The sequence below is a fragment of the Juglans regia genome, chromosome 10, assembly GCF_001411555.2.
Source record: "Juglans regia cultivar Chandler chromosome 10, Walnut 2.0, whole genome shotgun sequence".
NCBI lineage: Eukaryota > Viridiplantae > Streptophyta > Magnoliopsida > Fagales > Juglandaceae > Juglans > Juglans regia.
In genome coordinates this window covers 8,585,215-8,613,179 of record NC_049910.1, presented here as the reverse complement: position 1 = coordinate 8,613,179, position 27,965 = coordinate 8,585,215, and the positions used below count along the sequence as shown (strand labels likewise).

The 27,965-nt window shown below is 37.2% G+C and overlaps 2 protein-coding genes across 5 annotated transcripts; one reads left to right on the top strand and one right to left on the bottom strand.

The window, feature by feature from the left end:
* Positions 1–10,421: 10,421 nt before the first annotated feature.
* LOC108980801 lies at positions 10,422–11,030 on the bottom strand. Its single transcript, XM_018951806.1, has one exon. The coding sequence runs from the start codon at positions 11,028–11,030 to the stop codon at positions 10,422–10,424; it is 609 nt and encodes a 202-aa protein (XP_018807351.1).
* A 1,381-nt stretch (positions 11,031–12,411) lies between these two features.
* On the top strand, positions 12,412–27,936 carry LOC108980805 (S-adenosylmethionine carrier 1, chloroplastic/mitochondrial-like). 4 transcript variants are annotated; one of them, XM_018951810.2, is made up of 13 exons: positions 12,412–12,458; positions 12,634–12,738; positions 14,448–14,555; positions 15,756–15,838; positions 17,298–17,374; positions 19,436–19,526; positions 19,930–19,983; positions 20,066–20,161; positions 20,453–20,542; positions 21,466–21,517; positions 25,668–25,729; positions 25,892–25,972; positions 26,085–27,936. In XM_018951810.2, the coding sequence occupies exons 3-13, from the start codon at positions 14,465–14,467 to the stop codon at positions 26,214–26,216; spliced, it is 909 nt and encodes a 302-aa protein (XP_018807355.1). In that variant the 5' UTR covers positions 12,412–12,458; positions 12,634–12,738; positions 14,448–14,464; the 3' UTR covers positions 26,217–27,936. The 4 variants fall into 4 exon arrangements, with proteins under 4 accessions (XP_018807355.1, XP_018807358.1, XP_018807357.1 ...); XM_018951813.2 differs by having other exon boundaries at positions 14,431–14,555; XM_018951812.2 differs by having other exon boundaries at positions 12,634–12,778.
* Positions 27,937–27,965: the final 29 nt, after the last annotated feature.

The window sequence follows — 27,965 nt, the reverse complement described above, 5'->3', positions numbered from 1 at the left end:
GTAAGGGGTTTAGAGATCAGTTCTTAATTAGCCTCATTTTCCAATCTTAGTTGTGCATAACTTCTAACACCCACGAAAATTAAAATACTATTTTTCATTTTAAATTTTATCATTCTAATCACGGTACTTATTACTTATACATGTTTAGTGTAGACACTGGAAAAATCGCACATCAGGTTGGAGGGAGAGAAATAGTCATTCATGGCCCACTGAGTTGACTAGGCCTTAATCAGTGTTGTTTGGAGCCCTTGGCAATATTCTAGTGCGGCTATAGAGTGGCGATGCGTACGTCTATGGCAGTGAATGGAAAACAAGTACAGAGAAAATAAGAGTAAATGACACACAAATTTACGTGGTTTGACATATTGCCTAAGTCCATGGGCATTTGGGAGGGAAAATCCACTATAATATACTTGTTTACAGTCTCTCATGATCTCTCATTTCTCACTGTACAAAGAAAGTTGGAGCTATTCATGTTGGAGAGAACGTCTTCCTTGGTAGGTTGCTGAAGAAGAAGATCTGATCGAGAGAGAGTTCGTTTGTCATCTGGTCCCTTGCCTTTATCTCACTCCTCATTGCGAGTGCCTGCCTGCCATTATGTGACCAATCCCTTTGCGTGTCTATCAGCGGAGGTGAGGCCTGATCTTTTGCGTGTTTGAGCATCCTTTCTTTTCTCACCTTTCCTTGACACCTCTTCTTTACTCTCCTGACCCATGGTCCTTTCTTGTCTCTCATTCTCATCATCTCTATTTTGTCTTCTAGTGTGACTTGGTGGGATGAGCCTAGCCTTCAGTAGGCTGGATGTTTTATCCTCCACATTTAGTGATAGTGTGTTAATCTACACATGCCAACACTATCTTTATTGTCGTCATTTTCTAATTACCCACTACTACTCTAATTCTTATATATGTAGTGATATATAATTAGAATTATAGGTTACCACCATGTTATTGTTATCTTCATTATCATCATTGCGATTGTTAATGCCTAAATTCGCATAACATACCTAAATGGAGGAAAGAATTATCTCCAACCTACATTGGTGATTTGGGCGTCGATACGATGCTCTTCACGTTCATTCATAACATAATAATAGATAATCAAATAAAAATAAATAAAGATAGACATAGAGATTTACGTGGTTAGGCATAAAATTCTACATCTACGAATTTTTTTAGGGCAAAATCCACTATGACTGGTGATTTTACAATCTCTCATATACCTCATATATCGCTCAATACGATTGAGAAATCTAGGGTCTCAGGAGGTTGAAGACGATGCCTCCCTTGAGAGAGATCTGGTGGAGTCGTTATGTGTGGTGGAGTTTGTACATAGAGAGCTTGTGGACAGCCTCCCTCCTTTGTAAGGATCTCTTCCTTTTATGGAGATTTATTTTCTTCCTTAGAGTGATTGAATCTCACTTGCCTTGTAAAACATTTTCCTTTTAGAAATCTGAGCCAATTGATTTTGGTTTATCTTTTCCTTGCCTTATCTCTTGGATTTATCTCTTCTCTTATTATTAGTGATAGGTTTTCAAAGGGCTGGACCTAGTCAATTTAGTCCGTAACAGATGCCCACGATTCTTAAGGTCAACTTGTTTATCAAGAAGGCCTTGAAAATCTTCAAGTCAACCGTGTTTGAGGTAACCTATACAAAACTACAGAAAAAATTTTTTGAAAACTGTAAGGGCCTTTGAGGATGGGCCTCTATGAAGTTTGTTTGTAAGAAAATTTGCGTGATAATTGAGTGTACAGATGACAGTAAATGACTGTTTATTGTTAGTAAAGTGCGCATAATTCCGTGCTCGATGATCGTTTTTGGTTTTCAATGGCATCAGTGGATTTTGCCCTGTGCTGCAATTTTCTATTGGTGCTTTGATGTTTTGATGTAGATGTAAGAGTTTTTTTTTTTTTTTTGGTAGTAACTTTTGCTTAAGTAGTCAGGGTGCCCGTTGACATCCTAGATCCATCTTAGGCGGTTGTTGAGCTCGTCGATTAGTTCCCGAAGGACACCTACGCAAGGCGGTTGTAGAGCTCAAAGGCTCGTTCTCGAAGGTAACCCGCTGGCACAAGAGGATGTCTCGACCGCGTTGATGGTGCAAGTGGAGTCACTCGACTGTGAGTGTAGCGAGAAGATGCCTCGATCGCGTAGCTCTGGCGAGGAAAGTGTAGCGGGGGGATGCATTGACCGCGTAACTCTAACGAGGAGAGTGTAGTAGGAGGATGACTTGACCACGTAACTCATGGAGACGAGAGTATAGTGGGAGGATACCTTGACTGCGTAACTCATGGCGACGAGAATGTAAAGGGAGGATGCATTGACCGCATAACTGTAGCGGGAGGATGCCTCGAACGCGTAACTCTGACAATGTGATTGTAGCAGGAGGATGCCTCAACCGCGTAACTCTAGTGATGTGGGTATAGCGGGAGAATGTCTCAACCGCATAACTATGGCGATGAGAGTGTAGTGGGAAGATGTCTCAATCGTGTAACTCTTTGCGGTGGGAGACAAAACACAATCGCACTATATGGCGAGAGCTAGAGCTCGATTGTATGAACATAAAAACCAAATAGGTTAGTTAAATAATCCAAATTACAAGTTGAGATTTGCAACCTGAGCCCTCTCGCTTGAGTGTGGTGAAAGCTGGTGACACATGGGCGATGCCTGTTGGCTACCATGCTTTGGAAACGATGAGGACACTGGATGCTCACGATACCGAACAGTTTGTTCTAATGACAACAAATTAAGATGGCGAAAGATGCTTAAGAGGGGCTTCACAACTGGTGTTTCATTCCACACAAGTGATTCTAAGCGAAGTATATTTTCTGGGCCTACAACCACTAGGTTTCTTGTGAAATCTCGTGGAGCTTTGTGGGAAAAATATTCAAAAATCAAATTTGTTAGTATAAATAAAATAGCAAGTTTGAGAAAGACAAATAGAGCCATTTCGTCGTTACTCTTAATCCCTTGTTGATTGAGACTGTTTGAGGTTTTTTTTTTTTTTTTGGAATCGGGACTTCTCGTTGATATGTGATCTAGGTGCGTTGTTAATCAACTCTTCTATCTTCACGTTTTTAGCCGTTGTCTCTACATCAAATTATTTGATTTATAGACATTATGCACAAATGTGTTGCGCATGGTGGAGTTAGGTGTGAGGGGTTCAAGTCATGTGCTTCCCAGTGGAGACGTTGGCCGGGTTCCAAGGCACGTTGCTGTAAGTTATTGCCTGCCATGCAAATTTGCTCTACGTGTGAATTGCTCGTGGTTGTCTCCATGGGTGAATACTAGGGGCAAGGAACTTCAATGGCGAGTATCGTGGTCGGGGACCACCATGCTAGAGATAGAAGAATCCGGCAAGTTGGGTGTGGTCGAGCTGGTTCTCTTGGGGTCCTCGATAATGTGCTCTCGGTGCTCGCACGGTGAGCTACTGCAGCGAGGAACATGATTGTGGTATGGAACCACCAAGCCAATGACAAAAGAAGCTGGCGTCTCAGGTGGTGGCTGGCAACAGTCCTGCTGGCACACATACACTTGGCGATAGGCTTTCAGCAATGCACATGGTGCGATCTACTAGTCATGTGGCGGTTGCTGGCTGTGGGGGGACGTAACTACCAAAGCTATGGGGAAAAGGGTCATTGTGCTAGTGACAGAGGCTGCTAGCTAGTCATGTGGCAGTTGCTGACTGGCTCGCTGGCTAGCAAGTTGTCGGTGGGTGGCATTGTCTGCAACGTGTATTGATCCATGCCTCCGTTCGTCGGATGCGGTCGTGCCACCGGGCGGGAAGTACCTCTTTGGTGATAGAAAACACCAGCGGGATCAGTCATGGCCACGGACGATCTTGAAAGTCCCTGGGTGGCTAATGGGTAGAGAGTCCCCCGCATTTGTGGAGATCTCCTCCTTTTATAGAGATATGTTTTACTCCTTAGAGTGATTGAATCCCACTTGTCCTGTGAAGCCTTTTCCTTATAGGAGTCTGAGCCATCTACTTTTGGTTGATCTCTTCCTTGCCTTATCTCTTTCATACCTTATCTCTTAGTTTTATTTCTTCCCTTATTATTAGTGATAAGTTTTCAAAGGACTGGACCTAATTAATTTAGTCCCTAAGAGCGGTAATAGCTAAAAATTTGTGATCACAATCGTTACATAAGATATATTATGTTGATGTTAGTTAATGCAACTATAAATAATCCAAAATTGGATGTTACGTAAGTTTGAGATCATTAATTAAATCTCTCTTTAAAAAAAGAACTTTTACCACGCAATAGAAAACTCTGCAACAATTTTATATGATCTTTTGCAATCGATCATGTGTTGGTGGCAATTAGAAAATATAAAAGACTAGAAATAGAGATGGGAAGGGAGAAGGAAGGAGAAATAATTTATTTATATAATAAATTAAATATGATAAGGAATAAGTCATATTATCATATGTATTAGAATATTATAAATATATTTTGTAATAAGTATGATAATATTCTAACATCCACTCTCAAACCCAGTCATGTCATCTTGAATTTGTAAATAAGATCACGTTGTCGGCTAGGTGGATGAGACTTGGGACATGATTGATGATATGACAAAAGGTGTCTCTATGGCGCGCGGCGCAAGTGTATGGCAGGCAAAAATAAATTGGTGTACGAGATTGATGATGAAAATGAAGACAACAATCCGTTAAGTGCATAGGAAACATCCGAAGGATGCGTGGTGAATGAAAAAGAATACCAAATAAAAAGTTGAATATGAGACTTATCACAAACGACAATCTGTTAAGTACGTAAGAAGCCTCTTTAGAATGTGTGATGAATGAAAAAGAACACCAAATAATATGTTGAATATGAGACTTATCACAAACGGTGATCCATTGAGTGCGTAAGAAGCCTATAGAGAATGTATGGTGAAGGGAAAAAAACACCCAATAACATGTTGAAGGTGAGACTTATCCTAAATAGAAAAAAAAAGAAAGGTGTGGGAGACACTAGGAAATTGGTTACTATTATGCTAAAATGCCAGCGACAACTTGTACAGTCGATTGGTGGTCTGATATGAAAAAAAAATCAAATTGAAAAAGGGACATAACTGGCTTGTAAAGAATATCTATGTCAAGTGTTAAAAGTCTATTTAACTGGACATAGTGTGCTATGTAAATAGCAAAATGAAGGAACATGTCTGCTAACAAAAAGCTTGAGCATGGACACAAATAATTCTTTAAGAGATATTAGGATAGGATATTCTTTGATACCATGTTAGATAATATAACAAACTAGAAATATATATGGGAAAGGGAGAATGAATGAGAGAGACTTTGAGAGTTACATATTTACTATTGTCAATTGTTATTGAGTGCATAACATCTGTTCTTATTGATGGGTAAATGAGATAATGGAAATAATTGATTTACACAATAAACTAAATATAATAGATAATAAGTCATATCATCATATATACTAAAATATTTATCTATATTCTATAATTATTATAATAAAATGGTAATATTTTAACAACGATTACTTTTTTCCTTGAAACCTTTAGCAAATTATTGTTTTAAAGTAGATAACATCTAATTCCCGTTGGAAGAAATAATCCAAATCATCCTAACGAGCCAATGAAGACACGTTCACTTGTGGTGCTATTTAATGTTTTTTTTCTTTTTGAAAGAAAAGAAGAAGAAGAAGGAAACTGGAGAAAATAATGTGTTATTATGATAAAAAATTATTCTCATCAGCCAGCGCGTGTGAGCGTTGGGACCGTCATGGATGTCGGTTGTAGAGCGTGGTGGCTATTTTGTTTATTGGGGCTCTATGTGAGGTGTGTGAGTGAATAGTAGTTGATGCAAAATATTCCTCATGATGATATTTTGTCTCTTATTTTTTTAAACAATGTAAAGATAAAATCTAGGAAAGTATTTTCTCAATAATATCAATGATATACTAATATATATTTATAATACGATCAGAGCTATTAAAATAACTTTTAGATCATTATAAAGGTTTAGTTTGGCCCAATTTCTATTTATAATATGTTTATATATCTCATGAGTCATGTGTTCTTTATATCAAGTTACAAAATAATTTCCTTTTTATATTCGATTTGGTTTAGATCTAATTCTAGTTGAAATTGATCCATTAAATAAGAAATATGGTATCTAAATTTTCTAGAGTCTTACCCAAATTATAAGACTTATAACAGATGAAATATAAATAGATAAAGACCTATAAATCATGAAGTAGGACTCTACTTCGTGTGTTTATTTATGAGTTCTTCTAGGGAGCAACCAATGTAGTAGTGCACACATTGCACACCCTAAGTGGTTTTTTTTTTTTTAAATGTCGGGTCGTTGCAGCCCCTCTCATTGTCCTTCCTGTTTCTCTCTTCTCACGCATCCCTGTCGCAGCCTAGATCCGTCGTCGCCGTCGACTAGGCCTCCCACCGTAGCCACTAAATACCACCACCGAGCCCTTCCTCCTCCCCCAACCTGAGGCCTGTAGCTTCTCCTTCTTCCCTCGCAATCACGCTCTATCTCTCTACACAGTTTCCCGCGTCGCGGCTCAAATCTGCCACCTACAGCAGCGCGTCGCCGCCCCGAGCACACCGGACCTTCACCCCTCGGCCATGCCCTCATTCCCCACCCCACGCCGACCTTCCTCTCACCCTCACATGCCCTCTCCCTCACGGCCAGATTTGCACCACCAGACCACTTTATTGCCACCTTGACAGTTGATGACACCACCAGCTCCACCGTAGGCTCCCCATGATCACCCATTTTAGATCCCGGGAGGATGGGCAACGTGGGAGGGATGGGGGAGAGACGAAGAGGGAGAGGTGTGGTTCCTGAGATGGAGAGGGAGGGGTGTGGGATTGAGAGGGAGGGGGTGGGGTTAGGGTAGAGACGAACGAAGGGGGATGGGTGTAAGACTGAGATGGATGGGGTGAGGTTAGGGCAAAGAGCTTCGAAGGGGGAGCGGTGAAGAATTTTTTCTTGCCATGTAGGGTGTGCTTTGGCTGAAGCCAATACTTTTTCTTATTTCTATCGAGAAAATGATATTCGTAGGAGATTTGGTGCAAGGATCACACATGAACGCCTACATGGAAAATGAAACGGTGCGTTTCTCACAAACTATCCATTTGGTCCCTCCTCCATCTCCCTCCTCCGTTCAGATCCATCTCTCTCCCTTCCATCAATTCTTCTTCATTCTCACTACCTCCATCTCTGAAGTGCAGCCAGGACCCGAGATGGATTTAGAGCCCAAGAGCCATCTCCCTCCCTCCTCCATGTTGTGACCCGAGTGCCATCTCGATCTTGCGAATGGAAGGTACTCTCTCTCTCTCTCTCTCTCTCTCTCTCTCTCTCTCTCTCTCCCTCTCACTCTCTTTCGAAGGTTTATTCCGTTTGTTCATGACCAAAGGGGTCAAAGTTAATTTAAGTTGGTCTGAATTATTCACAATTTTTCCTAAATTATGAGCTGCCTTGTTTGTCTATTTCTTTTCAATTGAATGGTGGAACCAACAATTTTTCATGAATCAAAGTATGAGCAACCCCTTTTATGAATCACGTGCTTTGAGAAAATTCGTGATTTTAGCTTAAATTGCAATCTTTTATCAGTTGGGGATGTAATTTAGAACTGTGTTGTGATGGATCTTTCACTGTTTACATCATGGAATGCTAATTCCATGGATTGATTTTTCAGAAACTGTATCACTTATATTTATGCTGCACTAGCGCAGCTTGTAAACAATGAAGGGAGGGACTGATGTGTTGAGGGTATGATAGTAATTTTTGCATGCCTAAATCATGGATTGCATGCTTAAATAATGGTTGATGATCAATGTCATCACCAACCTACAGGCCCAACCAAACGAGTTCTTGAAAATGATTGGAACATTTTGAATGTTCAGTGAAACATAGAGGATCATTGACAAAGATTGGGAATTAGATGGTTCTTTGACATTTCTTGCTCACCAACTCTAAAGTTTGCTAGTTTTTTTTGGGGCTTCTTCCCATTTTGGAATAGTTTCAAAATGGATTTATTCATTGTGTTTCTCTCTTCTTCTGGTTTTATTTATTTATTTATTTTTATTTTATTTTATATAACAGATTAAGCAAGAAATCTATTGGTTCAAAAAAGGTTTAGGCAATGTCTAGATTTATACTCTAAAAAGACCATCCAATGAGTAACCAATGTGAAGATGGGACCAAGGACAGTTTGGTAATTCTTAATTTTTGTTATATGTAGTATTTTTATGGTTGCTTTCTCTTCTACACATCATGTATACTTGGTTGCCCTTTGTGCTTGCTTTTATTGATCCAACAAATTAGCTATTTGTCGATTTGCTATTCTTATGTTCTATTTTTAAAATTTTATGTTATTGTTTTCTGTGTACTTGGGATACACCTTTCATCTTTATTAATAAGATTTCCAATTACTCAAGTCTGAAAAAAGAACAAATCATGTTATTGAATTTGCATTTAAGGATTTTGCATCTAGGAATAGAATATAATAAATTTCAATGTCAGGTGTAATTATATTTTCCGCACAATGTGACTATAACTTTTCGAGTACCAATAACTTTTTGTTATTTTATAGGTTGAACATGTCATCAGAGAACAGAATGTTCTTGCTGCAAATGAGTTCATTGAGCTCTTCTGTGAATTAGTTATGGCTAGACTTACTATCATTGCAAAGCAAAGGTGAAAGAATTGATAAATATTTATTACTTTGTTAGGCTCGAATACATGAAATTTGGATATGGGTCTAATTAGTCTAGGCAATGCCTAGCAGATTTGAAAGAAGGGATTGCTAGCTTAATATTTGTTGCTCCAAGGTGCTCAGAAATTCCAGAACTATTGGCAATTAGGAATATTTTTGAGAAAAAATATGGGAAAGATTTTGTATCTGCAGCTAATTATCATCTTCCTTTTATTAGCCATATCTTATACAACAAGATCCATATATTGCCTCATTGAATGACTTATATGTGAGTCAGCTACTAGTTTTCTTTTCTCTCAAAAGTCTAATTGTTATGTACTCTATTAACTTTTGTTTTCCTAATTTCTAACATTTAATCGACAAGCTCTTTATAAGAACCTCTATTGGTGAAGCAAAGTTGAAAGCCACGAAGGAAATAGCAACTCAGCCTGTTGAGCCAAATAAGGCAATTACCAGGTAAGTCATCCAATCTATTCAGCTCCAATTCACCAAAAAAGACACTAGTTAAACTGTTGTTTATTCATTTTCTTGATATTTTCTTTTGGTTATTTACCTGGATCAACATGTAACCACCAAAATAGCAATATGCATTTTGAGGACATTGTGTTAACTACTAAAGCTGCTGCAGAATCTGCCAAGAAAGCAATTGTTGCTGCACAAGTTGGGACTATTTGGCAGACAGAGACTTCAATCAAGCTACTCAAGCATCTGGTCTTCAAACTGCCTAGAGTTATGTGTACAACTTCACCATTGTTGGCCAAAGAGGAACTCTCTGGTGGCATGCCCACTTCAGACGATCAAAATGAAGTCCCATTTAATGGGAACTTTGTACATTATATGTTAGAGACTATTTGGAATGTTGTGTATTATATAACTATTTAGAATGTTGTGTATCACGAAACAATTTGAAATGTTGTGTATTATAGAACAATTTGAAATGTTGTGTATTCTAAAACTATTTGGAATGTTGTTGTGTACTATGAGAATATGTCACTGGACACAAGTTGATTTATAGAACCACAAAAATGCCTCTTTCATTTGTAGAAATTGATAAATCTTATATAACAAAATATTTATCATCTTTTTTTACAATCACTTGCTCACAATTCACATATTGCAATCATGCTCTCACATATTGTTTACAATCACAATACCAAAAAAGAAAATACACTCAATAGCTCTCGAAATCATAAACCAAAATCAGAAAAGATTTGGTTGTGCTCCACCCTCATTATCCAGCTAACTTCCATCCACCCCAAGATGCATCTGTGAAGATAATAACACAAAATTTAGCAGTTATAATCTAAATCAAGTACCATAATATGAAGTAGAGATGAAACAAAATGGAATCATTAAGTACACTTTATTGAGTCGCAATCACTGGTTCGCCAAACTGGGTTCCACTAGAGTAAAAAACCTCGAGGATGTTTCCACGCGACTAAAAAATTAGATGAAAGTAACCTGATTACTTTCAAATAAAAATAAAAATAAAAATAAAATATAATTTAAATATGAATAGTTTGTAAATCTAAATGAGAACACTCTCATGTGTCCCAACCAATGCTTCACCAAACAAATTCCTACGCGTGTCAACAACTTCAGTATCTCCTCCACGCGGCTACGTATAAAAAACAAAACCATGTTACATTTAAAAAACAATGAAACAAAATCTATAACAGAAAGTTAAGGATTAATTATTTGTCTACGTTTTCCCTTTTACGTATCCTTTCTCATCTTGGCCTTGCACACTTTCTCCATTATGGAAGCTCTCCTGAGAGATGATGGTTTGCCTTTGCCTCTCACAACAACGGGACTAAGTACTTTCTTAGAACTTGTACCTATAGTTATATCTACAGTTGGAACTACAATATTAGAAAATTTTTGGATTGGCGGCTTGTTGGTGAGATAGACCTCGTTCATTGCATACAACTTGTCAATCATATCCTGAGTATGTTCATCACATGAAGCTGCATTACTTGCGACGTCACCACATATCTTCATTATACATGAATATCTACTCACGTTTGGCCTCGCATCAGCTGCGTCATAACTACTACTTATCAGGGTGTATTTTCTTTTTATGTCTTTCCTCCATTGATCTAATATGTACTTCTTAGGCAGTGAATGAACTCGATTAACCTTCAAAGTGGCAAATACATGTCTACACAATACACCTCTCATCTCAAACAATCTGTATGAACATTTTACCTCGCACTCAGTCTCATTAAGGTACACAGAATGAGTAACCTCCTTGATTGATGGATTTGTTGATGGATTTGCGGTAGGAGGTATTATAGGAGATATGTACTCCTTCCCTTTCTCCATCTATCAAGATAATAGTAAAAAGAATCTAGTAAGCTCATGGGCCATTGTCCCTCTTCATGAAAGTAAAATCCAAATAAATTTTAGATGCAAAACTGAATACAACTAACAAAATTGTATAAGCATTAGCTTTGAAAATCCAAATTACAGATCGATAGCTCATGGGCCATTCTCTTAAAATGTTGTTTATCACCTTCTCTTTTTAATTATATAAAAAAAATGTTGTTTATCACCTTCTCTTTTTAATTATATAAAAAAAATGTTGTTTATCACCTTAACCTGCTTGTAAGATGTTAAGTTCCAATTATAACATTTACACTTACACCCACCCTTGTTGGGAGATAGACAAAAACACACACACACACACACACACACACACACATATATATATATATAGAGAGAGAGAGAGAGAGAGAGAGAGCTCTATTTCATTGTATTCCCATGATGTACATGGGCTATGCATAGTTTGTTTGAACTCAACTACCGTCACTGGATTCTAAACTACAAATAATCCCATCATCGACAAAATCACCAACCCTTTTCACTTTTCTTTAACTCTCTAGACTCAACAAGATACTTCCTAGAGAAGCAATAACAACCTCATGAAAACAAAATTTGGGGGAAATGAACCCACTTACCACAGATGATGCTGACGACTGGTAGAGGAGGTGAAGTGTTCAAAGTTGCCAGAGATGACGCTGCCGCAGACGACTGGTGGAGGTAGATTCGAAAAATCTGATACGGTGGGGTGGGTGGTGGAGGAGTGCAGCGTAGCCAAGTCGAGGAACGGGTCGTGGAGGAACAACAAACTTGAATGGTTTTCGGAAATGAGTTGCAAAAATCAGTATTTTTGAGACAAACGTGAATGAGGGAGACGAATGTGAATGAAGAAAATTGATTGCAATTCTTCTATAGGCAAGGAATGATGAACACCTCTATTTGTATTTGTGACTTTCAATCTTTTGAGTTTAGTTCGCGGGCAATTATAATTTGTCATCTTTTTTTTCCCCCTTTCTTTCTTTAGTTTTACTTGACATGGTATAATAACTCATCTCTGCGCAATTCTTACGCCAACTTCCATGCCTGCAGGAGAATTGTTTCTATCGCGTTTCATTGATATCGGATTAGTGGTTAATTTTTTTGTAAATATAATTTAAAGAAATGTAGAATTATATTTAGCACAAGAAAATTATTAAAAATTAAAATAAAATATAAATCTTAATTAAAAGAGTTTTTATTTATTTATTTAATAATCCCATACCACATATCTGCAAAGAAAAAAATGGTGTAAGAAGTAGAATTTTTCTAATTAAAAAATAAAAAGGGTCAAACCGTAAAAAAGGATAAAAAAAAAAAAACTTTCATTGACAGCATAGTCGTCCCTTTCGGCTCTCCCTCTGATCATAACGCATTCATTGCCTCTGCTCTCTGGTCTCTCTCTTCTCTCTCTGACGTACGCACACAGTCACACGCTTACACTTATTTCAACGAAACTTCCAAATTTACTCGCACAGAAAAACTGCATAAATTGACTGAGACTTTTTTGGTGATTTTATATCCCCAAAATGACATTCGTTTTTGTTTTTTCTTTATTGAATGTGAACAGTGACAGTCGTTTGGAAGTGTGCATATTTCGAGTCGTTGCGGTGGTGGAGTTTGGGGACGTTAAACGGGTCCTATTAAGCTAGCCGCCAATGCCGAAAATTCTTCGGTAGCTTCATTTGCTAACCAACTCCTGAATATCTAGTTGTGTATGATTTTCTACGCGAATGTGTTTTCAACGATAATTACGTAATTTATGTTGTAATGCAACGTTGTTTTTTATAGTTTTACTGCAGCTAATGGATACATATGTTTAAACATGGCTTCGTTATCTCGGCTAAAATGCTGTCGTGTTTCTAATATGTTCGTTTTTCTTTTCTTTTTAGCATCCTTTTGATGACCTAAAGCTCATTCTTTTTGGGGCTAATACATTTTTCTAATTGAGGTCGATATTAATTTTGATTTTTTTAATGAGTTTGCTATCGCCTGTCGTGTTTTTTGAGCCTTCTTCCCAGGAACATGACTACAACATGCGAATTTTAGGATCTGTGGATGAGAAAAATATTGAAGCCTTCGTGAAATGAAACTTTTTAAACTCGTATCTTAGAGAATCTAATTTGTCCAGTCACAGGTGGATATAGGATAATTGTCCATTTGTTTTTTATTCTGTAAAATAAATCTGCCATCCATTTTAATTGAGCCAATTGCATAAGTTTCAAGATTTTTGTGTAACCAAACATTTTAGAATCCTACTTGCAAACTGGTATGTAGAACACACCCTCCACACCGGTTACATAGCAGAATTTAATTTCTAAGATAAATTCAATATATATATATATATAATATTTATTTTTTTGCAAATCAAATTTTACGATATTAGCGGTGTAGAGAGTATTTTCTTCACACCAACTTGCATATAGGACTTAGCTTGCAAGTATAATTGTTCAACATTCTAATATCATTGACATTCTGATACCATTTCTTCCTCATGCCACCCTTTAACCTCTTTATGTACAATGAATAATATTTAAAAATACACTTCTCAATTACTGCAGAATACCACTTCTTAAAGTAAATGTTTCATTTTATATCTTACATTGCCCACTTTTTGAGAATGGCATGTTCTAGCTGAATGCTGATTTTACTCTGTACTGTTATGGGATCTCATGTTGATAAATATCTTCATATTCAGAGTCCTTCATATTATAGGTTTCATTATTTTATTTTAATTGGGTTTTAAATTCAATTACTTTTTCAATCTGCAATCTAATATTTCTATCGAGGGGTATAGCGAATGTAGGGCCATCTCTTGTTGTACATCAAAACAATGTCGTTCTTAGTGGTTAAATTTCCCTGTTGTTACAGTGATTGGCTTTTCTTGAACCACAATAGCAATTGAATTCTTTGTTTGAAATGTGTTGCTTTTAATTTTCAGAAGCATTTTCCAAAAACATGCTTATCCCGATTTCATGCTGTTTTCTGTTTCTCGTGGCCTGGGATTTTAAACTGTTTATGGAGAACAGAACGAAATTGACCCTGGGTACTTATGTAGTCCAGTTTCTGGTTACCAATACTTTCATGGAATAATCTTTTGGACTAAACGATCACGTTGATTTTATGTCTGAGGAGGCATTGGTGAATAAGGATGCCATGTATCTTGATGATTCAGCCAATTTCTGGTGGTAGACTAAGCGATGTAAAGAACAAAGAACATGAATTGGAATTAAATCCTTTCAGTTTAGGGGAGACTCATATCAGGATCTCATATTTTGTTCAATCCATCTATTGATGTGATTGGAATTATTTTGTTTGTTACATCAGTGATATCTTTATTACACTCTGTTACTTCTTTTTTGAGCAGGTGATATGGTTTTGCAGATGCATGTGACAGGAAAATGCGGAACTCACTGCTGGAAAGAAAGAAGTCATTTGCATCAGTTAGCATGGGAGAAGAAAAGCCATTTGACTTTTTTCGTACTTTCTTTGGTATGCTCAAAGTTTGTTGTTGAAGAATATTGGCAAGGGTTATTGGTTGTTTTGGGGTGACTAAGAATGATACTGAAGCTCAAACACGAGTTGATCAATGTTATGAAGGGCCTTAATTTAAAATGTATCATTTTGAAACCAAATTTAATTTGGAAAGAATTTGATGTTCAATGGTACGATTATATTCTCATAGAAGTGGGTAATGAAAATTGCATATATTATGTCATTACAGGAAAATATATTTAGAATATGAATAATATTTATTTTCTCAAGCAGGTAACTACTTTGGATCATTGAAGTATGAACACTAAGATTATGCATTGAGTTTCTGTAGTAGATCTCTCTCTCTCTCTCTCTCTCTAAACTAAGTGACTCATCTCAGGTTTCAAAATTAGGTTGCATGGTTTCTATCTCTTTCCCTCTTTCAAGCTTTTAGTTGTAACTTTTCATATATAATCATGGTTATAAAGAAAATAGAAAAGCAATAATGAAAGTTTTATAACCAGAAAACAGGAAGAGAAATGCTTTAATCACAAAAAGATTTCACAAAAGTAAACTCACAAACTGACATGGTTTGATGTAGTGTAAAGTTAATTTTATTGTAAAGTAGATCCAACGTGTTTCGTGAAACTACGTTAGTTTGTGAGTTTACTTTTGTGAAATCATTTTGTTACGGTAGCACTTCTCAAATAGGAAAAGCAGTAACATGCTTTCTTTTTGAAGTGGTTTGGAATTTGTTGTGCAAGTTGTGTGAAGATAAATTATGCTGTTTTTACTCTTAACCTGTATTAGCAATCTTGTCTAATCAACCATACATGTTTAGACACCGCGTGAGGATTAACCAATACCCTATGTTAGCAAAGGAATACATAGATGCTCGTCAATGAGTTTTTGGGGAAAAAAGAACAATTTTTTCTTTATTTCTTTAATAAATTATGCTTGAGGGGACATGGAAAGCATCTTGACTAGTGATTGTAAGGCCTTCTGGTGATGACATGAGGGAACACCAAAGGCCTTTGCTCTTCCAGACCTTATACAGACTACAGATAGAGAGGGTGGAGAATTTTCCTTCTTTCGTGTTGTCAATTTCTTTCATTACGCTAAATGGACAAAGTTCTAGTAAGAATAAATCTTTCACATTCAATTTTTAGTTTCTAAGAAAAAAAGTGTTTCTAAGGAATGTGGGGGTGGATGTTGCAGAGGGTGTTATAGCTGGAGGTGCAGCTGGTGTTGTTGTTGAGGCTGCTTTATACCCTATTGATACAATAAAGACACGGCTGCAGGTAGGTTATCTATGCATACTAAATTATAGTTGATGTTTAAATGAAGACTATGGAATATACTTTTTGATGTTACTGGTACAAATGCTAAGTTTTTGGCAGGACATATGGATTTAGAGATTGTTCCTTCATTAATGCCTATATTTTGATGCAATGTCAAATAGAGATGTCATTAAGTTGAGTTGCACGTCTACTCTTTTATCAGGCATGTGATCAAGATTAAACTGTTCTGAGGTCCTGAATTTTTGTTCGTTTATCCTTCTTGTCTTGACCACATGATTGTTCTGCTATGTCCTGGCCTCTTTGTTAAGCATCTGCATGCAATGGCCAACTCAGGATTTCTTTGTCTTGGTGGTCTAAAATACAGAGGATTAATTATACTTTTAATTGATCGTTAGTCATAATCAAATGGATGGATAAAGACAATAACTTCAAAAGTCAAGAGAAATATATACATGATCTGAGATTAATTTACATGATTTCTTATTTAATAGCCTGTATCATAAGAATTACTAATGCCTTTAAAATCCATGAGCTAATTCTCCCATACTGGAGGTAGTTTTTAGAATAAATTTAACCATTTTTAACGCTAGAGGTTTATATGGTGACATATAATTAAATGTTAAATCATGCTGGAAAACAAAGAAATCTGAGAATTACTTGGTACGCATCCAATTATTCAAAGAGATTATGGATGCAACCTCACACTACTAAAGTAAAACTTTGAAATATTCTCTGGTATTTTCAAACTATCAATTTGATATAATTTTAAAGTCTTGATTTTTTATCGGCCAAGGAATTTTAGATAGAACAAGAGAATATGAGGGTGAGCAGCGCAAGGTTGCCCGCATCAGAAATACTTAGTAATTACATCTTAGCTTTATATAAAATGGTGCCTATATGTCTTATGTGGTGTATATGGAGCGAGAGGAATGAACAATGCTTTGAAAATAGAGAACGTTCTTGGGGGGGTATTAGAGCTTTCTTTTATTAATCTTTGTTACTTTGGGCTAAGGCCATTGTATTAGAGGGGGCTAATTTTAATGACTCGTTTGCTTCTTTCTTTGATAATAGGCTGTAATTAGGTATATATCTCTTGTATACTACCTATGTACTTGGGCTTTGCCTAATTATGAGGATTAATAAACATTTCTTACTTATAAAAAAAAAAGGTATAGCATCGTAACTTCTAGTTCCTACATCAAGAGAACTCTTGTCATTCCACATGGTGTGTTGTTCGCTTAGGATGGTATAAGCTTGGGATAAATAGCTTGCTTTTGGCTATTTTGAAGTTATTAGTTTGCTTTTTCTTTTTTCTTTTTTTTTGGGGGGTTATATATTTTTTTTTATAAGTGAGGGGGTTATATAGTTAATTTGATTTTTGGTTTGCATGGGTCTTTTTCTCTGATGCAAATTGTTTACCAGGGTGTCTTTAAATTCTAATATTGTGCTTTGGTTACAGGCTGTGCATGGTGGTGGGAAAATAGATTTGAAGGACCTTTATTCTGGATTGACTGGAAATCTTGCCGGTGTCCTACCGTAAGTACCCTTTAAAGTGCATGAATTTACTTAGTTTTTAGGGTTCATAACTTCATATAAATATATATATATATATATATATATCAGTATCCTTATTTGTTCTTGCATCTCCTTTTTTTATGTTACTTATGAACTGGGTTTGCACAACCTTAATCCCGAGTTTTGAAGCAGAAAACTACTCTGTTCATTCCCTTTGAACAAGTTTGTTTGCTTTTTAAATTATGGAGCTTCATTAAAAGATAATAAGAGCTTCCTTGATTTTTGTATCAGTTGTCATGGTATATGCCATAAGTGTGTTGTGTCATCTATTATAGATCACAAAATTATTTGTCATCGTAAGAGATAGTCTAATGCATTTAAATAATTGTGAAATGTAATGGAATCGACGTTTGCATGAGAAAGAAGGGTATTCTGGGTTTGCATCTATCTGTTTTGGTGTCTGGATGTGATAGTTATTAGCTCCTGTTTACGTTTTAACTTGGATCCATGGTTCCATATTGCCGGTAAATGACCATTGTGGAAGTAATTTGACCATCTCTGAATGTACAATATATAAAGAACTGCTTATGATTTTTGTATTATGCTTTATCTTTCACAATCCTGGTTCTAGTTCTATGATGTCACCAGCACATGGGGATTACTTTCCTATTATGCTGCTCTTGGGAAGATATTGACTATGGACAATTTGAGGAAGAGAGGTTGTGTATTGGTGGATTGGTGCTATATGTGTAAAAAGAATGGAGAATCCGTGGACCATCTCTTATTACATTGTGAGGTAACAAAGGTGTTGTGGGATGAGATCTTTCAAAGGGTTGATGTTGCTTGGGTTATGCCTTTGAGGGTTGTGGATTTGTTGGGTTGTTGGACAAAGTTGCAAGGCTGTCAACAAGTGGCAGCAGTGTGGAAGATGATTCCGTTGTGCATTATGTGGTGTACTTAGACGGAAAGGAATGCGAGGTGCTTTGAAGATACGGAACGTACAATGACTGAGTTGAAGAATTTTTTTCTCCACACTCTAATGTGTTGGTTTTCCACTATTGTTTTGCATGGGGACAATATTCATGATTTCTCGTCTTTAATTTATCGTTCTTAGAATGTATTTAGGAGCACTTATGTATACGTCCTTAGTACAAGGGCTATACATTTTTCATTCAAATATATAATATCTATCTTTTATTGATAAAAAAAAAAAAAAAATTATGCTTGTAGAAGTGTCTTTATGTCATAGCTCAGTGTTGATTATATTAGGAAACATTCATAGGTATGATGGCAGTATAATGCTTTATTTTCTACTCTGGGCACACCAGGACCACTTTTCTGCAGTAGTCTACCAACAATCATGTGGTCAGTGTGATGAGTTTCTTTCATAAAACAATTAGACAAACTAACAGTTACTTGCATTAACTTTGTGATTCTTGATGTACATGCAACAGGTAACGTGTGGTGGGCTTTAGAGTTGTAGTTCTTACATTTAATTTGCCCGTTCATAGGTTCTTCCAACCCCTCCCTCAGATGAAGAAAAATCTCTTGGGATTTTTCTCTAATTTGCTCACAAAGTCACCATTCACTATGTTGTGACTATCATCACTTCATTTGATTTTGTAAATTACCCTAAAAACTTAAGCCAATGGGAAAGTGTGAATATATTAATTTAAATCATATTCTCTAACACTCCCCCTCACGTGTGGAACCAAACTTCCAGTGATCCACTTATTAGGAAAGAAGTTTGTCATTTTAATAGGGAAGAGGAAGGGTTCAAACTTAATACCATTGCTCTATTACTATGTTAACCCGCTAATTGTCCCAAAAGCTTATGCTGATAAGAAAGAGTGAATTCAATCCTTTAAATTGTATTCGTTAACAGGCTTATTAGGTGTTTTTATCCTCTCTTGTTGACTGGAAGGATATGTCATGTCCTCTAACAACCTTCACTCCCGTTTCTTGATAGAACTGTAGTTCTTGTTGCAGCTTCTTTCCTTCCTTTTTTTTGATTCGTAAGCTACAAGAAAAGGTTATTCTTTGTATTTCTAAGTTGTTTTGATAATATTCTTTTATTTGCAGGGCTTCTGCTTTATTTGTTGGGGTCTACGAACCTACAAAACAGAAATTATTAATGACTTTTCCTGAAAATCTCAGTGCCGCAGCCCATTTTGTAAGAGATTCTTCAATTTTGTTTTATCATGAATATGTTGGCTTGGCCTGGGCACATGACTGATTAGTGTTTCTCATTAATTAATTTATTAAGGCTTGTCACAACACAAAGATAGGCACATAACAATGAGTTAGTTCATTACTCTTGTCAAAGCCCCAAGCACATTTTCTGTGAACAACTTTCTCTAATGTCTCAAGGGTTTCCCCATTGGACCAGAGGTCTAGAATTTCAGTTTCTGTTTTGTCCTAGTGAATGAATACATCTGATGCAGTATCCTCCAAGAAAATTGAGGATACATTTTCAGTCTTCTGTCCTCTATGGTCCTCTGAATTTGTTTAGTTGTTTGATAATATAGCTGATAGTTTGGCTGTATAAATTTTTATGGCTGTTGAGTTTCATGCAGACTGCAGGTGTTGTAGGGGGCTTTGCCACTTCTTTCATTCGTGTTCCAACAGAGGTAGGAAACCTTTTACTTGCATTTAAATGTTTTGAGCTGCTTTGCTAGAACCCACCCTTTTTTTTCCTTTCCAACTTCTCAGATTGTTAAGCAAAGGATGCAGATTGGGCAATTTACTTCAGCTCCTGATGCTGTTCGCCTTATTATTTCTAAGGAGGGATTCAAAGGACTATATGCGGTGCGTCCTCACCATCTCCCCCCCTGCCCCCAATTCAAATATCCATGTCTTTCATTTACCGATCAAAAAAAAAAAAAAGTATCCGTGTCTTTCATGTTATAAAAATATTCTTACACTTGTTCAAAGGCTGAAAGGATTCTTTCCAGGAAGAGGATGGATCTGAGTTCTTGCTTTGTTTTTTATTTGTATATGCATTACATGTGGCATTGATATATGACCTGCATGCCATTTGTTATTGACAGCCTTTTTATGATTTCGTTTGTATATGTGGCCTTGTTGTTGAGATTTCAGGGATATGGATCTTTCCTATTACGGGATTTGCCATTTGATGCCATTCAATTTTGCATCTATGAACAGCTTCGGATTGGTTACAAGGCAGCGGTAAGCTCCTTACCAAGTAATTTTAAGTTGAGCACTTTCTGGAAAAATAATTTTATTTAATGATGTTATTCATTTCCCACTTTGAATGTGCATCACGCTAATGTATATGAAAAGCATTTGATGATTTGCAATTTTGAACTTCAAGATGCTGTATTTGTGATCTAGTGTTTGGAGCTCCTATAATGTTGACCTCCAAGTTTTACCTACAGTGAGAGTACAAGACCTAATATTATATGGGCTGGTTTAATTCAGATTAAGGCTTACTCAAGTTGAATTTATAAGGCTGAGCTCTCCAGGTAAAAACTGAGAGGAATTGGCTACATAAACCTTTTTTTAGAGCTAAAGTATTGATTATATTCCTCATCAATTGTTCATTTTTAGATTTCAATTTGCAGTTAATAGCTTTAACTACTTATCGTAAAAACAACCGTAACAAATGTTTGTAAAATCATATGCTACCAAAATCTACATCTGATATCTGATGCAAAAATTTAATAGTAAGCTTATCATTGGACTAAAAAAAAGCCTAATCATTCGATAGACCTTTAATATGTGCTTTGCCTGTGTTATAAAATGCCGAGTCCAGAATCCTATTTCTTTATATTTGGTTGATTTTATACGCAGCGATAATTATTAGAGACCTATATTCTTTCAGTCTCTCATTCTCATTGATAGTATGATCTGAATTGTTTACAATTTTTTTCAGCTGTGTGTGTGTATTAAGCTTGACAGCAAGCATATGTGATTATCAAAGACATATGATTATGTCGTTAGTTAGGATAAATTGTTGACGTACCATAGAACAGTATGAACATGATGGCATGGTAGGCCCTGCTGGTATGCATGCTGTTGTGCTTCTATTTCTTTTAATTTCATTTTTGGAGCACGATTGATACTTTTGACCTGTTTCCATTTTTTACCAGGCAAAGAGAGATCTAAATGATCCTGAGAATGCCATTATTGGTGCTTTTGCTGGTAAGATAACAGTAAATTACGTTTTCCATATGCTTTCCAGTTGAAATTTTCATGTAATGGTACTTTGTAGATAGATTAATGGCTTTACATTTTTCCAGCATTCTGTAATTACATCGAAACTTGTTCGGATATTGGGATATCCCAATATCCCAACAAGTTGTTGGGATGGTTTCTCAATGAGTTTTTTTCAAACTTGTTGGGATATTGTGAAAGGTGATGTAATGCAGGTCTTTAATGAATTTCACTCTTTCCAAAAGTTTGAAAAATCCCTCAATGCGACCTTCATTGCTCTCATTCCTAAGAAACACGGGGTTTCGACTATTGAGGACTTCCGTCCAATAAGCCTGATCAGTAGCATGTATAAGATTATTGCGAAGGTCCTGGCCAACCGGCTTAGCCCGGTGCTAGAGCATATCATTTCCAAGTCTCAGAACGCATTTATTCGGGGGAGACAAATTCTTGATTCGGTACTCATTGCAAATGAGTATTTGGACCACAGACTTCGGGAGGGAGGATCAGGTGTTGTTTGCAAGCTTGACATGGAGAAGGCGTATGATCATGTGAACTGGGAATTCTCTTATACCTGCTTGAGAGGTGTGGTTTTGGGGTTAGGTGGAATTCATGGATGCGTCATTGTATTTCCACGGCCCGATTCTCAGTTCTAGTCAACGGCACACCTGCTGGTTTTTTTTATAGTTCACGGGGTTTGCGGCAGGGAGATCCTCTATCCCCACTTTTATTTGTTATAGTTATGGAGGTGCTAAGTAGGATGATGCAGGCTGCTGTTGGAGGAGGGTTTTTAGCTGGTTTTCAGGTGGGCAATGGCTCTGGTGGCCCTAATATCATTTCACATCTTCTTTTTGCAGATGATACTTTAGTCTTCTGCGAAGCGGATAATAGCCAAATTCAAACACTACGAGCATTGCTACTTTGCTTCGAAGCAGTGTCAGGGCTCAAGGTGAATCTAGGTAGGTCTGAAATGGCTCCTGTGGGTGCAGTTCCTAATATACTCAGTTTGGCAAGCCTGCTGGAATGTAAAGTGTCTTCTTTTCCAATGAAATATCTGGGCCTTCCGTTGGGAGCAACGTTTAAGAATAGGGCTATTTGGGATGGGGTGGTGAAGAAGATAGAGAAAAGGTTGGCTGGATGGAAATGGGTATATTTATCAAAAGGGGGTCGCCTCACTCTTATTAAGAGTACACTCACTAACCTCCCTACATACTTTCTATCTTTGTTTCCTATGCCTGCAGGGGTGGTAAATAGGATGAAGAAACTATTTAGGGCATTCTTATGGAGAGGCATGGGAGAGGAGAAGAAATTTCATCTAGTTAGATGGAAAACAGTTTGTGCCTCAATTGTGAATGGAGGATTGGGAGTGTGTAACTTGAGGACTTTTAATAAAGCTTTATTGGGAAAATGGCTTTGGAGATATCACTTGGAGGAGGGAGCATTGTGGAAGGAAACTGTTGATGCTAGATATGGCGTCGCTAGGGGAGGTTGGTGTTCCAACGAAGTAAGAGGGGATATGGTGTGGGTTTATGGAAGTTTATAAGGAAGGGGTGGCCATTCTTTGCAAATCAAATCTGTTTTGTAATTGGTGAGGGCAATCGAATAAGTTTTTGGCGGGACATGTGGTATGGAGATCAAACTTTGGAAATGGCTTTTCTGGCTCTATATCGTATTGCAGTTAACAAGGAGGCGTCAGTAACGGAAGTGCAACTATTTTCTCATGGCTCGTATCAGTGGAACATTCTCTTTAGTAGGGATTTACATGACTGAGAATTATCTATTGTTGCAGATTTTTTCAGTTTACTATATTCTACAAGGACCCCTATAGCACAATGTGATCGTTTGAAATGGAGATCTAACAATCACAAGTTATGCATAGTGAAGGCGTATTATAACATCTTGACATCTCAAGATAATACTCCGTTTCCCTGGAAGAATATTTGGAGGTCTCGTGTGCCTTCTAGAGTAGCCCTTTTTGTTTGGAGTGCCGCCCTTGGGAAGATCTTGACCACGGATAACTTAAGAAAGAAAGGATGTGTAGTCATGGAGTGGTGCTACATGTGTAGAAAGAATGGAGAATCGGTGGACCATCTCTTACTACATTGTGAGGTAGCAAGGGTGTTGTGGGATGAGATCTTTCAAAGGGTTGATTTTGCTTGGGTTATGCCTATGAGGGTGGTGGACCTGTTGGGTTGTTGGAGGAAGATGCAAGGCTGTCATCAAGTGGCAATGGTGTGGAAGATGATTCCGTCGTGCATCATGTGGTGTATTTGGACGGAAAGGAATGCGCGTTGCTTTGAAGATAAGGAACGCACACTAGCCAAGTTAAGAAATATTTGTTCCACACATTATTGTCTTGGCTTTCCGCCATTGTATTGCAGGGGGCAATGTTCATATTTTTTGTCTTTAATTTATCGCATGTAGAATGTATTTAGGTGTTCTTCCGTATACTTCCTGTGTACATGGGCTATGCATATTTCATTCATATATATAATATTGATCTTTTACTTATAAAAAAAAAAAAAATTACATTGAAACTTGTCTCTACCTATTCTGAGAAGGGTGAATACATTCATTGTTTGTGTATCTCATAAAATATAATTCCTTCAGATGAGACTTTGTTTCGGATTGTGTCCAACATCAGATTCTATTCTCATTTGCCCACTTCCCCCTCCCCCACTCTCGTGTCCAAGGAAAGAAAAGACAATAGATCATGAGATTTGTATTCTCTGTGACTTGAGTAATGCAATGTCCATCATGAACGGCTGGAAATATTGACAGCGTAGTCAGATATCTAATGAGAATCGAATGTCCCTGTTGGGTTTTGGTTTTTCATTTGAAGGAAATAATGCATCTCTCAGAATTTGGTAACAAATGAAAATTGGAGCCCTCACTTAAACTGATTATGCATAGCAAATTTAGGTGAGTTGGCTCTTATATTCTGTTGAGTCATTCATATCAACACCTACTCTACAATGCTGCATAGGAACACCTAATTCATGTACATTTAGTAAGATTGGGTTTCAATAGCATCACAATGAGGAAATTAGAAGTAATCCAAGAGTTTTCTTTTCTTACTTTTAGGGTATGTTTGGTTCGCAAAATGGGTATTCTCCTAAAAGAATCGGAATGCCAATTCCCACTCCCATTCCTTTCCTATTCTTTCTGTTTGGTGGATAACAAATAAGAGTCTCATTGAAATTGGAGCAAAACTCCTAAATTATCCAAGTTCCACCATTTTCCTTTTCCTCTTCCCATTCTGGCCTCTGTAGGTTTCCTGGTATTATGGAGATTCGCAGAACTTTACAAAAGCCGGCCACCGACAAAAACCTATGGGGGTAGTCGGACCACCCCCAAAATGGTTCTGGAGATCGTAATGGCCACGTGGGTGGCCTAGGCCATCACTTGTGGTTGTTGGGGGTGGTCCGACCAACCTCCGTGGGTTTTTTTGGGTGGATGGCCACCCAAGGTACTTACTTTAAAGTTTATTTAAAAAAAAAAGGTTTGAGAAGATAAGGTTTTTTTAAACTTTGCCATTCCAGTGCTTCAGGAATAGCTATCCCTCTCATTTTTCAGAGAAATAGCCATTCCTCCTTATAGAAATGTAACCAAACTAAGGAATAGTTATTCCTGCGTATAACAAATGGGAATAACTGCAATATTCCAAGATATTATTCCACGGTCCAAAAGCACCCTTGAGCTAATGGTTTGACTTGAATTTAGTGGTCAACATCAATTTTGTAATGCATCATAGTCTCAAGCTTCAGAAACTATGGTAGGCAAGTAGGATAATCAGGAGTTTTCAGTGAAGTCTAGAATTGAAGAAACACAAGACGTTTCAGCTAGCTAGTTTGTTTCTTTGACACTTTTCCAGCCTGCAAGAGTGTGCTAGGCGACTAGCCTACTATTTATATAATTTCGAGGGGGAAGTGAGGGTTTGGACAATCTTCATGATGATGCCCTTTTGAATTTGTGAAAGATTTATCTTTTTCAAAATTTTCTTTACAATGCTTCAAATTAACCTCTTTTTTTTTTTCTGATAAGTGAATTAACCTCCTATTAATGCTTTTGCACGCATGAATTTCTATTGCCCTTTTGGTTTTATGAAATCTATCTATTTTTATATATAAATATTTTTTAGGTGCACTAACTGGGGCTATAACTACTCCCCTTGATGTGATTAAGACAAGGTTGATGATTCAGGTAAGACCAATCTGCTTCCTGGCCTTTTTAATCTTGGTAAAATTTCTATAAATCTTTGCAGATACATCATGCATTGGGTGCATATAGATTTTCCATGCATTCTGGTAATTTTAATGTCAGATATAAAGCTATTATATGGTGGTTTCTTTTATTCTTTCAAAGGGATCTGCAAACCAGTACAAAGGAATACTTGATTGTGTTCAAACTATCGTTAGAAAAGAAGGACCTTCTGCTCTACTGAAGGTAGGAATTTCCTGCTCTAATCTCTTCGAGTCATAAAAATTCATGGCTACTAACCTAACTTGTTAAACCATTGCACCTTGAAGCCATACTTAAAAACTTGTTTTTATTTCAGGGCATTGAGCCAAGAGTTTTGTGGATAGGCATAGGCGGCTCAATCTTTTTTGGTGTCCTTGAGAGCACAAAGCGGCTCCTCGCCCAAAGGCATCCTGCACCTCACCAAGACTCAAATACCAAGCATGATTAAATCTATGATGGGCTGCGACCCCAAATATTTCTTCAGTTTTCTCTTCAATTTTGTTTATTTTGCATTCTTTAGCCAGGTTATGGTTCCTGCCATCATGAGACCCCCACTCCATGTAATGTATTAGATTCTTGGAATGAAAATTCTAGTAGGCAGCGGCAGTTTATTGGGAATCCAACAGTTCATGATGTAACAATCGGGAAGCCTAAACAGTGGAGAAGATAGAAAATCAGCTTGCAGCATTTGGGGGACCCAAAACAGTGCAGAAGATTTATATGAGCTGATCGACGAAAGATTTAAAAGATACAGTTGTTAGGGTATGCAATCTAATAAAGATGCTGAGGAAAACCTACTTTTGAACATTCTAACCAATCGGCATGTTAAGGTAAGCTGTGGTAACAACTTGCGACACATTCGATTAAAACCTTTCTATCTGAGTAGACAGCCTGGTGTTGAAATGATGTGCAGGAATTTTCTTATCATTTTACTTGCTCAGTATGACTTGTATGAGGATGTTTTATCATGTTTTCTAGCTCCTTGGCAAACTTTCATGACAGACATAATTGTCTGTCTGCTGATGGGTTTCTATACCTGGGAAGAAGATCTCAGGAAGAACTATCTAAAAGCTGCACAGTAGAAATTAACACAGTTCCGTATGTCTCATTATATTGTACTACATTCAAAATCCAAGAACTATGTATTTCCCTTTGAAGTGCACTGGTATCCGCTAGACTATAGGTTTAAGAAATATGAGAACAAATCCCAGCTGCTTTAATGGAGCTTAGATCACCATTACATGAATACGTCACGATAGCAGATGACCGACTTAAAAATAAATCGGGGAGACGATTGAAGGGTACGGGAAGGTCAGATGTGGCTGTCACTACTGGCCATCGTGAATCAAAGGCTTCCATCAGCCATAGGCAGCATGCCCATTTTTTCTTCTCTTCGATCTATCTCTCAGCCGAATCCCTGAGAGATAAACCCTGGAGTGAAGAATCTAAGAGAGGCCACAAGCAATGGAACTCACCATTGCACTTTGCTCAAGGACAGCACCACTGATAGGAACAAATACCAATGCGGGGGTATCAATGCCTCAATAATCACATTCCTAACTGGCAACAGATGAAGAAAACGCATAAAAATAAAATACAAGGTAACAAATCCCAGCTGATGAAAATAATTATAACACCCTTTAGACATTCTCAAATGATGCATTGAGACAAGAGGCCACATAGCAATACCCAAACCTGCTAAGTTGGAGCGTTTACCGATATTGTACTGAATTATTCATGTGTTTTATCAGAGAAATTACTACTTGCTTACTGATATCCAAATTCCCATCCCACACCATTGTGTGAAACAGAAGATGATGCTACAAGACAGTGGAATCTAATCGAGGTACTGAATCTAGTACCAAATTGGATCTGTCATCCAAGCAATTGAAAGAGGCAAGGCTGTAAACTAACAAAAAAAGTGAATCAGGACATTAAAATGTATCAACGGTGTTAATAGAGAAATCATCACAGGCTTACTGGAAGCACATCATTTCATCAAGCTACTTTTAAACAATCCTAGCATTACAGTGCATGCATATTCCTGATTTCAGTTTCATAAAAATGGCAACTGAGAGTAATTTGGACTTGAAAAACAAGCATTGTTCTTCTTCAGAAACTGATAGTAACAAGAGGGACAGCTGTGTTCATATCTCACAACACTCGTTATACCACAACATGTTGCCCAACACATGGA

Bases quoted from the DNA above. Each gene is read 5' to 3' on its own strand.
- LOC108980805 (XM_018951810.2), top strand. From the start codon at position 14,465: ATGCGGAACTCACTGCTGGAAAGAAAGAAGTCATTTGCATCAGTTAGC. The intron at 15,839-17,297 runs GTAGGTTATCTA...CTTTGGTTACAG, and splicing joins CAATAAAGACACGGCTGCAG to GCTGTGCATGGTGGTGGGAA. The intron at 20,162-20,452 runs GTGCGTCCTCAC...TTGAGATTTCAG, and splicing joins GATTCAAAGGACTATATGCG to GGATATGGATCTTTCCTATT.
- LOC108980801 (XM_018951806.1), bottom strand. From the start codon at position 11,030: ATGGAGAAAGGGAAGGAGTACATATCTCCTATAATACCTCCTACCGCA.